The sequence below is a fragment of the Felis catus genome, chromosome D1 (genome assembly GCF_018350175.1).
Source record: "Felis catus isolate Fca126 chromosome D1, F.catus_Fca126_mat1.0, whole genome shotgun sequence".
In the NCBI taxonomy this organism is placed as follows: Eukaryota; Metazoa; Chordata; class Mammalia; order Carnivora; family Felidae; genus Felis; species Felis catus.
In genome coordinates, this window is record NC_058377.1 from 56,857,743 (window position 1) to 56,872,046 (window position 14,304).

The 14,304-nt window shown below is 46.0% G+C and overlaps 1 protein-coding gene and 1 long non-coding RNA gene across 6 annotated transcripts in view; one reads left to right on the forward strand and one right to left on the reverse strand.

Annotated features, from left to right (window-relative positions):
• Positions 1-244: 244 nt before the first annotated feature.
• Positions 245-2,568, reverse strand: LOC109492344. The gene is made up of 2 exons (XR_002146185.3): positions 2,247-2,568; positions 245-921 (listed from the first exon to the last, which is right to left on the reverse strand). It is a non-coding gene; the product is annotated as an uncharacterized LOC109492344 (long non-coding RNA).
• A 10,052-nt stretch (positions 2,569-12,620) lies between these two features.
• ARRB1 (arrestin beta 1) overlaps positions 12,621-14,304 on the forward strand; it is a 76,044-nt gene continuing 74,360 nt past the window's right edge. For 2 of the 5 annotated variants that reach the window (XM_023239428.2, XM_045038719.1), the window contains exon 1: positions 12,624-13,285. Coding sequence is in view for 3 of the 5 variants with exons in the window: in XM_023239429.2 (XP_023095197.1) it covers positions 13,266-13,285 (20 nt within the window). In the remaining 2 variants the exon portion in view is untranslated. Of the gene's footprint in view, positions 13,286-14,304 lie in introns of all 5 variants that reach the window. The other 3 variants (XM_023239429.2, XM_023239426.2, XM_023239427.2) reach the window with 3 other exon arrangements.

Consider the following 14,304-nt stretch of genomic DNA (forward strand, 5'->3'; position numbering starts at 1 on the left):
TACGATTTTTCCCCCTCTCAAAAAAAAATTTTTTTTCTCTATTCTTGGAGAATTCCATGACTTTTGCTTCTAGATTTTTCAATTTTATTTTAGAGAGAGCGCGCGCACATAAAGGGGGGAAGGGAAGAGGGAGAGAGAAAATCTTAAGCAGGACCCATGCTCAGCGCAGAGCCCAACATGGGGTTCAATCCCATGACTCTGGGATTATGATCTGAGCCTAAATCAAGAGTTGGATGCTTCCAGATATTTTTCAGGTAAACCTTTTATTTGGGGATAATTTTAGATTCACAGAGAAGTTGCCATGATGGCACAGGGAGTTCTCATATACCCTTCACCCGATTTCCTCTAACATTAGCATCATACGTTCCCGTAGTACATCAAAACTAAGAAATGAACATTCACACATTACTATTATCGAAACTCCAGATTCTTCATTCAAATTTCAACAATTTTCCCACTAATATCTTTTTTCTCTTTCCGGACCCAATCCAGTATAGCACATTGTATTTAGTCACGTCTCCTGAGTCTCTCCTGTGACGGTTTCTCAGTCTTTCCTTGTTGTTGTTGTTTTTTGGTTTTGGTTTTTGTTTTTGTTTTTTGGTCTTCTTTTTTAAATCACCTTGACAGTTTTGAAGAGTGTTAGTCAGGTATTTTGTAGAACATCCCTCAGTTTGGATTTCTTCCCATGACCAGACTGGGGTGGGTTGCTTTGAGGGAGAATGCCACATAGGTGAAGTGCCTCTTTCATCACGTGATATCAGCTGGTGACTTGATACCCTGGTCACTTGATTAAAGCAGGTGTTTGTTTGTCAGATTTGTCTCCTGTAAAGTTACTATTTTTCCCCTTTCCATACTCTATTCTTTGGCAGTGAGTCACTCAGTGCAGCCACATTCAAGGGAGAAGAAACAATTAAGCTCCATCTGGAGGGGAGAGCAGCTACATATGTTATCTGGAATTCTTCCATAAGGAAGATTTTTCCCCCCAATTATTTATTTATTCAGTCATTTAGGTCATCCTGGACTCAAGTATATTTGCTTTACACTTTGTGTTATCCTCCAATACTACACTATTTATTTTGTTACTCAGATCTTCCCAGGTTTGACCATTGAGAGCTCTTTCAGGTTGACTCTCGTGTCCCGCTGACATGTCCCATCCTGATTAATTTAAGCACTTCCGTACTTTCTGGCACAAGCTCCTAGACTTTGACATTATATTTTTTGCTTTGGCAATCAGAGTTGTAATTTCCCAGAACTCTGTCCTGATTTTTTTTTTAAAAAGAGATGTATTTCTTGTCTGATGAATCCACAACAATCTCAGTTAGAACTTATTTCTAATCATAACATTGTAAGGGCTATCTGTTTACTGGATTTAAATGATCAGAATTATGCTCTAGATAAAGCATGAAAGACTTAATTATGGTTATAAAACATAGGTAACTATAACTCTTGGCAATGTAAAAGTAACAGTAGAAGTGTTGGGGCCAAAATAGGGTGGAGGAAAGGTAAAATAGCGTATGGATGCTAATTTCTTCATGTTACATAGTAGAACGTGTGAGATATCGCTAACGTGGATGAAACTGGAAATAAAGATTGTAAATGATTATTGAGCTTGAGGAAATAATCAGTAGAAGAATAAGCTAACACTATAACCAATACAATGGGGAAGAGATTGGAAGGTGAACAGTAGTATAAGGGAGCACATTTCTTCATTTTTTCATGAAGGGAGTCCATAATTATTCATCCAGTTGATCAAGCAAGACATGAAGGTAAATGCATACCAATCAGATTTGGGGTGAAAGTCACCACATCTAAAGTTAGAAAAGCTTGCTGGTTTCCTTAGAAGAGGGGACATAGGGCAAGGTGAGGTAGGGTGGAGCAAAACTGAGTTTTTCCTTAGAAACATTCTGTATTTAAACACTTAACAAAATGTAGTCCTTTTATGAAAATCACTTAAATGTATGTGAATGCTGAATGCAGAAACAAACGGGTGCTTGGTAGAAAATGTGGGGTAGGCAGGGATATGACGGGGTTGGATGAAGTGTGCTGTGTGCAGGGTGGTGGCTGCAAAAAACAGCCCACCTTGGGTAGGCGGGCTCCCCAAGGTAGGACCCCTTTGCTCCTTCAGTGTGTTCCTTCCTCTGGCAACATACCCAGGCCTTGCTGAGCTCCATCCAGAGCCTGTCTTGGGCTGAGAATGGAGGCATCTTTGCTCTTAACATCTAACCAAACCTTACAAGGTTGCTCACCCGGGAGCTGGCGTTCTCCACTGTGGCCAGGATATAGTGCACTTACACTTTCCTTCTCAGAGTGAAGGTAGTTGTGGGGGAGGATTCCCAGGAGGGATGGTGACCAACCATCCAGGTTTGCCCACCACCGTCCCCGTTTAAAACGGAAAGTGCTAGGTCTCAGGAAACTCCTCTGTCTAGGGCACATCTAGGTACTTGGTCACCCTTTCCAAGGGGACAATTCTAGCCCTGACTCTCACTCCTCCTCCATCTTCATTCTGCTGGAAGAGACCAAAGAACCCACGGCTTGTGGGTGTCACCTCTAGAACCACTAGCATTATGTGCTTTCTGAATTCTAGAGGATCTGCAATAGTTGGGGGGTGAGATGTAGGTCAGAAAGCTGGTGATGCTGATTTCTGGATGGAGAAGGGGAAGGGGAAGAGAGGACTCTGAGGAAGGGAACTAGGAGATGTGGGGCAAGATAGGTTAAGGTAGGGTAGTTGTTCCCCCTCCAGAAATTATGTCCAGGTGGGGGGCATATAGTTCAACCTTAGAAGCCCAGATTTTTTTTTTAAGTTTATTTATTTATTTGGAGAGAGATCGAGCATATATGTATGCAAACAGGGGAGGGACAGAGAGAGAGACGGAGAATCCCAAGCAGGCTCTGCGCTGTCAGAGCAGAGCCCGATGTGGGGGCTTGAACCCACAAACCATAGTCCTTATTGCAGTGGCTAGGATCCCCGCTGTTGCATTCAGTAGAAGTGGTGAGAGCTATCTTTGCCTTGTTCCTGATCTTACGGGAGAAGTATTTAGTATTTAAAGGGGACGTATTTAGTACTTCAACTTTAAGTAGCATGTTAGTTGTAGGCTTTCCATAGTTTCCCTTTATTAAGCTAGAGGAAGTTCCCTTCCATAGCTAATTTACTGAGTGAGTTTTTATCATGGATGGATATTAAATTTTGCCAAATGCCTTTTTCTGCATCTATTGAGATGGTCATATGGCTTTTCTCCTTTAATCCATTAATGCAGTAAATTACATTGATTTTAAAATGTTAAACCAACCTTATGTCTTGAGATAAATCCCACTTGATCATGATATAGTGTGTCTTTTCATCTGCAGTTGGATTCAATTTGCTAATACTTCAGGATTTTTTTTTGAGCACCTACTATGTATTATGCTCTGCTAATAAAACTACATTGCCTTCATGTATAATGAGGCTCATGTGGAATACTTAACTATAGTTTTTTTTTTTTTTACTTGTACTATCTTTTAAGTTTTGGTATCAGGATTATTAGGGTCACTTAAAATAAGTTGGGAAGTGTTCCTTCATTTATTTTCTGAATACGTTTGAGTAAGATTAGTATTACTTCTTCCTTAAATATTTTTTATAGTTCACCATTGAAGTCCTTTAGACCAGGACAAGGTTTGGTGACAAGGTTTTTGATAATAAAGTCAGATTGGATTAGAATTCAGATGTTCTATTCTTTTTCTGCCAGTTTTGGTAATTTGTGTTTTTCAAGGAATTTGCCCATTTCACCTAAATTGTTGGATTATTGGTGTAAAGTTGTTCATAATACCCTTTATCATCTATATAATATCTGTAGGATCTGAGTGATATTCTTATATTCATTCTTAATGTTAGTCATTTGTATTTCCTTTTTTTAAAAAAATCAGTGTTGTAGGGATTTCATAATCTTTTTTTTTTTTTTTTTTTACCGTGCCAACTTTTGGCTTTGTTGATTTTTCTCTATTCTTTTAATCTCATTGATTTATATTCTTATATTTATCATTTTCTTTCTTCCATTTGCTTCGGTTTAATATGTTCTTTGTTTTCTTGGGTTTTTTAAAAAAAAGTTTATTTATTTATTTTGAAAGAGAGAGAGACCAAGCACAAGCAGGGGAGAGGCAGAGAGAGAGGGAGGGAGGGAGAGAGACAGAGACAGAGACAGAGAGACAGAGAGAATCTTAAGCAGCCTCCACGTTCATCACGGAGCCAGATGCTGGGCTCAATCTCGCTACCATGAGATCATTACCTGAGCCCAAATGAAGAGTCAGATGCTCAATCAACTAGCTTTCCGGGCACTGCCCCCCCCCCCCCACCGCCCCATCCCTTTATTTTCTATCCATCTATGTCTTTATATTTAAAGTGTGACTCTTGGGGCTCTTGGGTGGCTCAGCTGGTTGAGCATCTGACCTGGGCTCAGGTCATGATCTCACAGTTCATGAGTTTGAGACCTGTGTCAGGCTCTGTGCTGACAGCTTGGAGCCTGGAGCCTGCTTTGGATTCTGTGTCTCCCTCTCTCTCTGCCCCCTGCCCCCACTTGCATTCTGTCTCTGTCTCTCTCAAAAATAAACATCAAAAAAAAATGTTTTTAAGTGTGACTCTTGAAGGCAGCATGTAGTTGGATCTTACTTTTTTATTCTTTCAACTGAAATATTTATTCCATTTTTATTTAACATGATTTTCTATATGGTAGGATTAGGTTTACTATTTTGCTATCGGTTTTCTTTTTCTGTTCCCTCTCTTCTTTTTTGTTCCTGTTTCTCCTTTCCTGTTTTCTTTTGGTTTAGTCAAATACTTTTAATACTTCATCTTCATTTATTTACTTTTTAAGTTTTAAGTGCTTGTTCTAGGGATCATAATATGCATCCTTAACTTATCACAGTCTACCTAGAATAAAATATATGACCCTTGCAACAATATAATTCCATTTACCTCTGTCCTCTATGTCCTATTGTCCTAATGTTGTCATATATTTTACTTCTACATGCCTTAAAAATCCCATAGTAAAATGTTATTAATTTGGTATTTAACAGTTAAAAGTTAAGGAAAAAAATGCCTTCTATTTTGTCCATATATTTACCATTTCTGGTGTTCTTCATTCCTTTCAAAGGATCTACCTTTTCCATCTGGTGTCATTTTCCTTCAGCTCAAAGAACTTTCTTTAGCGTTTCTTGTAATGCAACTCTGCTGGTGATGAATGCGCTCTGCCATCATGTATCTGAAAATATCTTTATTCTGCTTTCATTTTTTGAAATGAAATTTGGGGTTGACAGCCCCCCCCCTCCTCTAGCACTTTAAAAATGTTATTCCATTGTCTTCTGGCTTCTCTTGTTTCTGATGAGATGTCAATCTTCATTTGAATTGGTTTTTCCCTATATAATTGTGTTTGTAAGGTGTCTTTTCTCCTCTGGCCACGTTCAAGATTTTCTCTTTATTTTTGGTTTTCTGAAATTTGATTATGATGTACTTAGATATGATTCCTTTGTATTTATCTTACTTGGGTTTTGCTGAGCTCAATGGATCTAGAGGTTGCTTTTTTTCACCAATTTTGTGAAATTCCCAGTCATTATTTATTCAAATGTTTTTTCTGCCTCATTTTCACTTCCTTGAAAGAATTCTTATTCTTGGGACGCCTGGGTGGGTCAGTCGGTTAAGCGTCCAACTTCGGGTCAGGTCATGATTTCACAGCTCTTGAGTTGGAGCCCCGTGTCGGGCTCTCGGGCTCTGTGCCGACAGCTCAGAACCTGGAGCCTGCTTCAGATTCTGTGTCTCCCTCTCTCTCTCTCTGCCCCTCCCCCCGCTTGCTCTGTCACGCTTTCAAAAATAAATAAAAATTTTTAAAAATTATCATTCCTTAAGATTTTTTAGAGCGATTTTAGGTTCACAGCAAAACCACAAAGTGGGTACAGAGATTTTCCACATCTGCCCCCCACCTCCCACGCATGCATATCCTTCCCCATTATCAACATTCCCTATCAGAGGAGTACATTTGTTACATTTGATGAACATATATTCATACATTATAATCACCCAAAGCCCATTATTTACATTAGGATGTCTTACATTTGAAGAGTTGGGACAAATATATAACATGTATCCACCATTATAGTATCATAGAGTATATTCACTGCCCTAAAAATCATCAACCACTGCTCTTTTTACTGTCTCCATAATTTTACCTTTTCCCGAAGGTTCTATAGTTGGAATCATATGGTATGTAGCTTTTTCAGACTGGCTTCTTTCACCTAGCAATATGCATTTAAGGTTTCTCCCTGCATTTTCATGGCTTGATAACTCATTTCTCTTTAGCACTTATGAATAATATTTCATTGGCTGGAGGTATTCCAGTTTATTTATCCATTCATCTACTGAAAGACATTTTGGCTGTTTCCAACTTTGGGCAATTATGAATAAAGCTGCTACAAACATCGATGCGAGTTCTTGTGTAGACATACGTTTTCAGCTTATTTGGGTAAATCCCAAAAAGCATGATTTCTGGATCATATGGTAAGGGTATGTTTAGTTTTATAAGAAACTGTCTTCCAAAGAAGCTTGTCTTCCAAAGTTGTATTCCTACCAGCAATGAGTGAGAGTTCCTGTTTCTCCACATCCTCACCAGCGTTTGATGTCTGTATTTCAAATTTCATCCATCCTAATGGGTGCATAGCAGTACCTCATCGCTGTTTTTTTTTTTTTTTAAGTGAGCTCTATGCCCAAAGTGGGACTCTTCAAACTCATGACCCTGAGATCAAGAATCACATGCTCTACTGACTGAGCCAGCCAGGCACCCCTCATTGCTGTTTTAATTTGCATTTCCCTCATGTCATAAGATGTGAATCATCTTTTCATTTACTTATTGGCCTGCGTATATTTGCTTCGATGACCTGTCACTTCTTTTTCTGGGGCTGAAACTACATGATTTTGTCCACGTGTCAGAGAGGACTTGAGAACAATCTATATGAAGATTTGGGGTCTTGGCCCCTCTGTAGTTCCCTCCTTTCCAGGATTTCCCCCTTCAATTTCCAGCCATTCTAGCAGCCCCAAATTCCTTCCTCTGATACCTCAAACAGCTTTCAGGTCCCTCCAGGTTTCTGCTTGATTCCAGCTTCCCTACACTGCCCAGACTGGGAAGTGCCCTCAGGGGAAGAACATATAAAAGCAGATTCCCACAGTGTGGTTCCCATTTTTCAAGAGCAAAATCTCCTCCAGTTTTGGACAGTTTTTGTTTGCATTCCAGTACCTTCGAATTCTTTTGTTTTCTAAATTTTATTTTATTATTTATTTATTTACCTATTTACTTATTTACTTATTTATTTATGAAAGAGAGCACACATGCAAGGGCAGGGGGTCAGAGGGAGAGAGAGAATCCCAAGCAGGCTCCACGCTCAGCACAGAGCCCAACGCAAGGCTCAATCCCATGACCCTGGGATCATGACCTGAGACAAAATCAAGAATCAGATGCTTAACCAACTGAACCACCCAGGAGCCCCCAAATTCTTGTTTTTATATTTTGTTCAAAGTTTATATTGCTATCTCCCGGGGGTTAGTAAACTATAAGATACTTTACCACTACTACAATCATATCTGCTGTCTCTCTCTCTCTCTCTCTCTTTTTGAAATTTGTAATGTTTATTTTTGAGAAAGTTACAGAGCATGGGCAGGGAGGGACAGAGAGAGAGGTAAACACAGAATCCGAAGCAGGCTCTGAGTTGTCAGCACAGAGCCCCATGTGAGGCTCGAACCCATGGACCATGAGATCATGACCTGAGCTGAAGTTGGACACCCAACGGACTCTCTTTTTTTTTTTTTTTTAATGTTTATTTATTTTTGAGGGAGAGACAGAGTGCCAACGGGAGAGGGGCAGAGAGAGAGGAAGAAGAGGATCCGAAGCAGGCTCCAGGCTCTGCGCTGTCAGCACAGAGCCTGGACGTGAGACTCGAACTCAGGAACCACGAGATCATGACCTGAGCCCAGGTTGGACGCTTGCTTAACTGACTGATCCATCCAGGTGCCCCTCTCTTGTTTAGAAAGCGAACGATACTACCACAACCTGGCAAAGGCCTCTCTGTTAGCAAGGGTATCTGTCCCTTCCTGTCATCTTCTGGTTCTGAGCTGTTACTGTAACTCATTCAGCTGCATTTCACAGTAGAGTGGGTACTTGTAATTTTTGGCTACTCAGCCTCTAAACTCCCTCAAATCCTTTACCCTATAAGTGTTGGAGTAAGTTAAACCCTGCCTCTCAGTATGGGAATCACAAATGCCAACAACATGGTTTCTCAGTAACCTTGCAGCAAAAGCTGCAAAAGGATCACATGACTAGGCTCAGCCAATCATGGGGGATTTTGATGCATGGAGGCCTTTGACTCCGAGATGTAGGGCCAGTGAAGAATCCTTTCTGGTGACAGAGGTGGCAGTGGCCATATCTAATTTCTGGGGCTAGGTTTGATGCTGGCAATAGTTGGCGATCCTCCCTCGGCAGTAACAGCATCTGAATATCCTGCCAATAAGTTCTCTGTATGTTTAAGTCAGCCAGAATTGGTTTTGTTGATTACAAATGAGAACCTTGAATTGTCCACTTAGTGATAGTTTAATACCAACAATCCCACCATAAGGAAATCTTGTTAGACAAACTGAAGACCTCTTTAAGTTTTTTAAAAAAAATTTATTTATTTTTGAGAGATAAAGGGAAGCAGAGTGCAAGTAGGGGAGGAACAGAGAGAGAGGGGGAGACACGGAATCCGAAGCAGGCTCCAGGCTCTGAGCTGTCAGCACAGAGCCTGACACGGGACTCAAACTCACGAACTGTGAGATCATGACCTGAGCTGAAGTCAGACGCTTAACCGACTGAGCCACCCAAGTGCCCCTAGATCTCTTTAGATCCTGCCATATTGGGGAGCTGACCCAGCTATGAGCCTGCTTCCTCAAGATACAGCCCCCATCGTCCTTTTCAACCCCTTTCAACCTGTCTCTGTGCTTTGGCCACAGATCCATCTGAATTCTTTCAAAGAGTTGTGCCCTTCCCTTCCTGCCTGGTTTTGCAGCTGTCGAATGTCCTCTCCCTGGAATGCGGTTATCATCCTTCCTCTAAACTGCCGACAAGGTCCCTCCCTTCTGCATCCCCTCTGGCTCATGTCCAGCCCATTCTTTACACAGCAGCCAGAGCCATCTTCTGAAAATGCACGTCTGAGCATGTCACCACTCTGCTTAAAATCTTTCAAAGCTTCTTCATTGATCTTTGGATTAAGACCAAATTCCTTAACATGACCATCCAGCCCCGGCATGGTCTGGCTCCTGCCTCCCTCTTCAGCTCTACTGGGAGACACTAGGAGGTACATGTCTGGGACTGGCCTGATATGGACCAAGGGAGGCAAAGGGGAAGTCAAAGATGATACCTAGATTTCTGGTTGGGGCAGAAGTAGGGAAGCTCCTTAGCTTATTAATCTTTAACATCTCAAAGGCACATCAGTCAGCCTCACGGCCTTTGTTGAACAGGGAGCTAAAAACTTCTGCCCACCCACCTGCTCACTCCCTCTTCAATCTGACCTTCAACTACCTGACCAGCTAAGCAGAAGCTTTAGGTTTGAGCTGCAACTCTACTTTTTATTTGCTATGTCCTTGGCTTAAGCACTTTCCCTCTTAGAGCCTTCTTCTTTTTTTTTTTTTTTTCATCTATAAAGCAGGAGTAATACTTCGTTACTCTCTTTCTCTTTTGCTAAGGAATTCTTTTTTTTTAATGTTTTTATTTATTTTTGAGACACAGCATGAGCAGGGGAGGGGCAGAGAGAGAGGGAGACATAGAATCCAAAGCAGGCTCCAGGCTCTGAGCTGTCAGCACAGAGCCCGACGCAGGGCTTGAATTCACATTGTGAGATCATGACCTGAGCTGAAGTCAGACTCTAAACCGACTGAGCCACCCAGGCGCCCCTTGCTAAGGAATTCTTACTGTGAGTGGTAAACCTCAGGCATGTGACTGGCCCAAGCTGGGTCATAGTTGGAGATGACCGTCTCCTATGAGCCTCAGCAGTAGAATCTATTTGCCTGTTAGAAAGGCCAGTCTGGATCTCAATGGATTGAGATAGGAAGGAGGGAGCCTCCAGGACTCTCAACCATCAGTGCCCTTGAAGGAAGGTGCAGGGAGGTGGCCTGCATAAAGGGTGGAAGAAACAGACCTGTCCCAAACCTCTGAGTAATCCTGGGTCTTCCACCATCCACAGTCGGTCCCTCAGCAGGTGCTCTGCCTCCAAATATGTATGAACCCCTTTCTTCTCCTTTCTGCTGCCACCACCATAGTCCAAACTACCATCGGCTCTCTCTTGTCTACTTTGGTAAGGGGGTGCCCTGCCTCTGCTTGTCTGGATCGAGACATCTCCAGCCAACAGCCAGAGTGACCTTTAAAGATGTGAGCAGTTACCGTTTCTCCCCTCCTAAGTCCTCCACTGGCTCCCCAAATTCCTCAGCCCAACCACAAGCCCTGTATGATCTGCCCCACTGCGTCCCTGTTCACCAAAACCCAGGCACCCTCACCTTGTTCCTGGGCTTCAGAAAGGCCCAGCTAAGGATCGCCCATCACTGGGTCCTTACCTGCAGGTTTCACCCAGAGGTCAAGAGCCCATTTCTAAGTACCCTTGCCCCCATCACCCTGTTTCATTTCCTTCATGATACTTATTACTGCCTGAAATCAGATCGTTTATATTTATAGAGGTCTCAACATACCACTTTTATGATTTTGTTCATTTTAATTATACTAGGAATATAGTATTCCTAGTATAGAGTATATATACTCTCTCTATATACACCCCTTCACTCCTCTTCCCCCATCCTAGACCCCTCACTTGAATGACAGCTCTGTTTGTCCTACTGATCACTGATTTGTGAGTTCCTAGAGCCATGCATGGCACATTTGACACAGAATTATTGAATGAAGAGTCAATTGAAGGTCAACTTCTAGCTCTACTACAAACTAACCTTCCTTGGGGGCGGGGGGGTGGGTGCTGGAGAAGGGGAGGTCAGAGGCCAAGGTCCGCGGGAGGCTATGGATTGGGGCAACCTTCTTAGCTTCTCCAAGCATCAGTTTGCTTATTTATAAAACAGGGAAAAGAATTTATCTCCTAGAATTGTGAGTACCAAGTAGTGCCAGGCACACCATTACCTCCCTCATGAAGTTTCTGGGGTAGTGGGGATGCACTTGAAATCCTGCATATTGACCGCTCAGTCTACCAGTCTGTTCACTGTACCCAGAACATTGGGACCGTGCTTTACAAAATGGGCTGAGAAGAGCTGTGTTGGGGCCGGGGTTACCTGGTACCGTCTGACGCATCTTCCTGGACCGTTTGTTTTACTTGGAAGTGATTTACAACATTATGTTTTGTAGTAAACTAAACACAAATTATGTATGGAATCAAACGAAGAATTTGTCTGAATTTTAAAATCCAGGTGCTTTGGTCATCACCACAAGGAGCGCCATTGAAGATTATACAGTTGGGTTGCCCCTGTGTTTTCTAGGTGGGGAATCTGATGCAGAGAGTGGCAGGATCTGGTCTCTCCATCCCAGTTAGGGTCCTCTCCAGCTCACACAATGAGCCTCCTGTCATCACCCAGGACTCTCAGGTGCCCCTCTCAAGATCCCTGGCCTCAGGAGAAACAGCAGGTGGCTTCCTCTCCTTCCCCTGTGGGAGTGAGGCTGAGGCCCAGTGGCCAAGGCCAAGAGGAAAGTCTTGGGCCTTAATCCACACTCTTTTAATTCCTAACATTGCCCAGACCCTGGACCACCCTGTCTGCCCATCAGCACACCCCTTCTCAACCACCCCTCTATCTGGACACAATTACAGTAATTATACTGGGATATCTTTACCCACCTGTATATGACCAGCATAGGTAACTACTTCTGAGCATAATTACTGGAGATGTTTACAGACCCACAATCACAGAAGAGTAAATGATAGCTTCCTTTCCTCCCAATAGTATGCCAATATTAGGACTCTGTCTGGTCCAATTAGCCAAATGCCAGCACTGAGCGGGGTGGGAAAGACTTCACACTCTCCCACTGAGCATAGAGCAGGAAGAGGCCTCTGACAAAGCAGAATCCCAGCCAGGGTTTTCCAGGACACCAAGAAGTCTGCAGAGGGATAAGCTAACATCTACTGGGCGCCTACCGAGCGTCAGGCACTCAGGGGAGGCCAGCAAACACCTGTGAACAATTGTACAAGCTGGTATCTCACTCTCCGCCTTTGGAGCCCTTTTGAAGAGGGCTCGTGTCCAATGTCACCCATAAACAGGCCATGAAGCTTGGTAGGGGCCTTTCCATTGTGCTAACCCGGCAAGGTCAGACTCCCAGTCCACAGCAGGCCAGCTCTAGGCTTCTTTCTTATCTCCAGTGCTCACTTCTTCCTCTTCCTGGGCAGCCACTGCCACCACCCCTGCTGGCCTCCGGTCCCCTCCCACCCTCATCAGTTCCCCAGCGTTGACTGCTGCCTCCTCCTGCCCCCTGGGCCCCTTCTTCCGGTCCCTGTTGGGTTGTTGGGTGTTATCTCTCCAGAAGGGCGGGGAGTTGGGGTGGGGGAGGGTGGAGCATAGCGCTAAGGTCTTTCCAGGCACCCGGGGTCTCCGACAGGCCCCCACCCCCACCCTACCAGGGGCGCCGCAGGGAGGGAGCTCGGCCTTGGGGTGGGCCGACCTTGGGCTTCCACCTTCCCGCACACACAAAGGCTGCCCCCGGCGTGCACGGGGGAGCGCTCCTGCACATAGACACAACTGCACAAAGACGTGCACACCGTTCCATCACACAAACACACTCCCTAATCGGCCGGCGCACACGGTCGTGCACACGCACCGGCACACTAGCGTGTCTACACGCGCACGTATAGACACCCCAGCGTGCGCCCTCACGTACACCACACACACACACACACACACACACACACACACACACACACACAGCTGGGCGCACGGCCGTGCGGACCCCCAATGCCGACCTCGGGGCCCTGACGCGCCAGCCGCCCTGCCCTGGCGCGCGACGCAGGCACACGCAGACACACGCGCAGGCACACGCACCCTCCCGCACTGTTCCACGCCCCTGGCCGCGGCCCGGGCGCTGTGCGGCGCGGCGGGCGGGCCCGGGGCGGGGGCGGCGGCGGCCGGGAGAGCGGAGGAGGCGGAGCAGGGAGCCGGGAGCCGGCTGGCCCGCGCTCCTCCTGCCGGCCGGGGATTTTCCAGCCTGGGCGCTGTCGCCTCGGACCTCCTGCAGCCGCGGCGGACCATGGGCGACAAAGGGACGCGGTGAGTGCGGGCGGCGGCCCGGCCCGGTGCGCGTGGGGGGCGACCTGGGCGAGGGCACGGGCGGGGGTTCCTGTGGGTCACCCCGGGGAGCGCTGACGCCTGGCCCCGCGGCAGGCAGCTCTCCCGTGCCCGAGGTCTCCTGTGCGGTCGCTGGCGGGGCGGTGGGGCGGTGGGGCGGTGGGGCGGTGGGGCCGTGGGGCCGTGGGGCCGTGGGCGGGGGTACCGAGAGGCGAGGACCCGGGGCCGCCCTATCTGGCTCGCGGCTTCTCGCCACGGACACACACTCACACACACTCACTCGCTGCCGACACCCAGCAGTGGCCAGCAGACGCAGAGACACAAGGGGGCAGGTTGGCACACAATGGCACACGCGCTCACATGGACACACGGACACACTCATCCGCGGGCACACTCGCGCAGGCACACACACTGACATTCACTGCCACACACCGATCGCGTACAGTGACACACTGTCACGCTCACTGGTACCCACTTGTGAACACATTCTTACTGACAGTCAGGTTGGCACACACAGGTCACGCTCCAATACATATCAATTCTACGCCTTCATCCTGGCACACGCATGTTGGCCTACACTGATACACGCGTACACTGTCCCTTGCACTCACTGTAATGAACACTCTCACTGAGGCGCACCCTCACGGACACGGACACTTGTGCTGGCACATGTCTCCCCAACACAGTGTTTGCAAGACCACCCCAGCACCGACCCCCACAGAGACGTCAGGCTAATGCCTCCACAGACTGGTACCCCCGGGTCACGAGCCAGCAGGCCCTGGGGCTGCTGACACACACACTCCAGTCCCCACGTGGCAAGAAGTGGCACACACACATCACACGGGGTGGCAGGCCCCCCGGAGCCTGGGAAAAATGCATCCTGTCCACTCTGTTTCCTTTCCCTCTGACCTCTGGAGGCCTGGGGTGGCTGGCCAGGATCTCTTTCAGGCTGGGGTGGGAAGAGAGGTTCCTATCTTTGTAGGAGCTTGCCCTGGCTCAGA